Below are 722 nucleotides of genomic sequence, written 5' to 3'. Positions count from 1 at the left end.
GCCACTGCTCCCCGGCGGGCGAGACATCGGCCCCGAGGCCCCAGCGGCCTCGGCGCCCGGGACCCCCGGCGCGCGGGACCCCCGGCCGCTCACCGTCGCCTGGCCCCAGGGGGCTGCGGCTGGCGGCGGCTCGCGGCTCTTTTTAACTCCGCTCTGCCCTGAAATCCGGCTGTTCCTCAGAAATCAAAGCACCTGTTTTGCACCGACCGCCGTCTTCGTGCCGTGCCGCGCCCGGCCCCGTGCCGCTGCCGTCAAAGCGTCTCCGGCGCTGGGGCGAGGGAGGAGGCGCCGGGTCGCGGCGGCGCCTTGGCAGCGGGCGCCGGCGAAGCCGGGGTGCAAGGTCACCTCTGCGAGCCGCGGCGAAAAATAGCCGCCGGCGGCAGGGCACGGCGCGGGCAGGAGGGGAAACTGAGGCGGGGGAGCCGGTGCCACCCGTCGCCGTCGCCGTCCCCGGTTATATTTAGCGGGCGCCGGGGCGGCAGCTGCTCGCAAAGGTCAGGCCGCGGCGGCGGCGGTGACGGTGGTGGCACCACCCCGGGGCCGCCCTCGCCGCCCGGCCCGGCCGCGGGCAGGCGGGTGGGAGCCGCGGCGGCGGCAGGGCTCTGCGCGCAGGTGAGCGGCGGCTCGGGGGGCGCCCCACGGGCTGGGGACGTGGGGGGCGGGGGTGCCCCCCGGCAGCGCCCTCCCCGCCCCACTGCTGCGGGTGCTGATAAGGGCGGGTG

At 77.8% G+C, this 722-nt stretch overlaps 1 protein-coding gene across 1 annotated transcript in view; it reads left to right on the top strand.

Annotated features, from left to right (window-relative positions):
- Positions 1–464, top strand: part of PPP1R16A (protein phosphatase 1 regulatory subunit 16A) — a 13,244-nt gene extending 12,780 nt beyond the window's left edge. Inside the window, exon 11 of the mRNA XM_085316991.1 lies at positions 181–464. Coding sequence (XP_085173117.1) covers positions 181–464 — 284 coding nt within the window. The remainder of the gene's footprint in view (positions 1–180) is intronic.
- Positions 465–722: the final 258 nt, after the last annotated feature.

The sequence above is a fragment of the Rhea americana genome, unplaced genomic scaffold (assembly GCF_003343005.1).
Source record: "Rhea americana isolate MKP2758 unplaced genomic scaffold, rheAme1 scaffold_483, whole genome shotgun sequence".
Classification (NCBI taxonomy): Eukaryota; Metazoa; Chordata; class Aves; order Rheiformes; family Rheidae; genus Rhea; species Rhea americana.
This window is presented reverse-complemented; position numbering and strand designations above follow the sequence as displayed.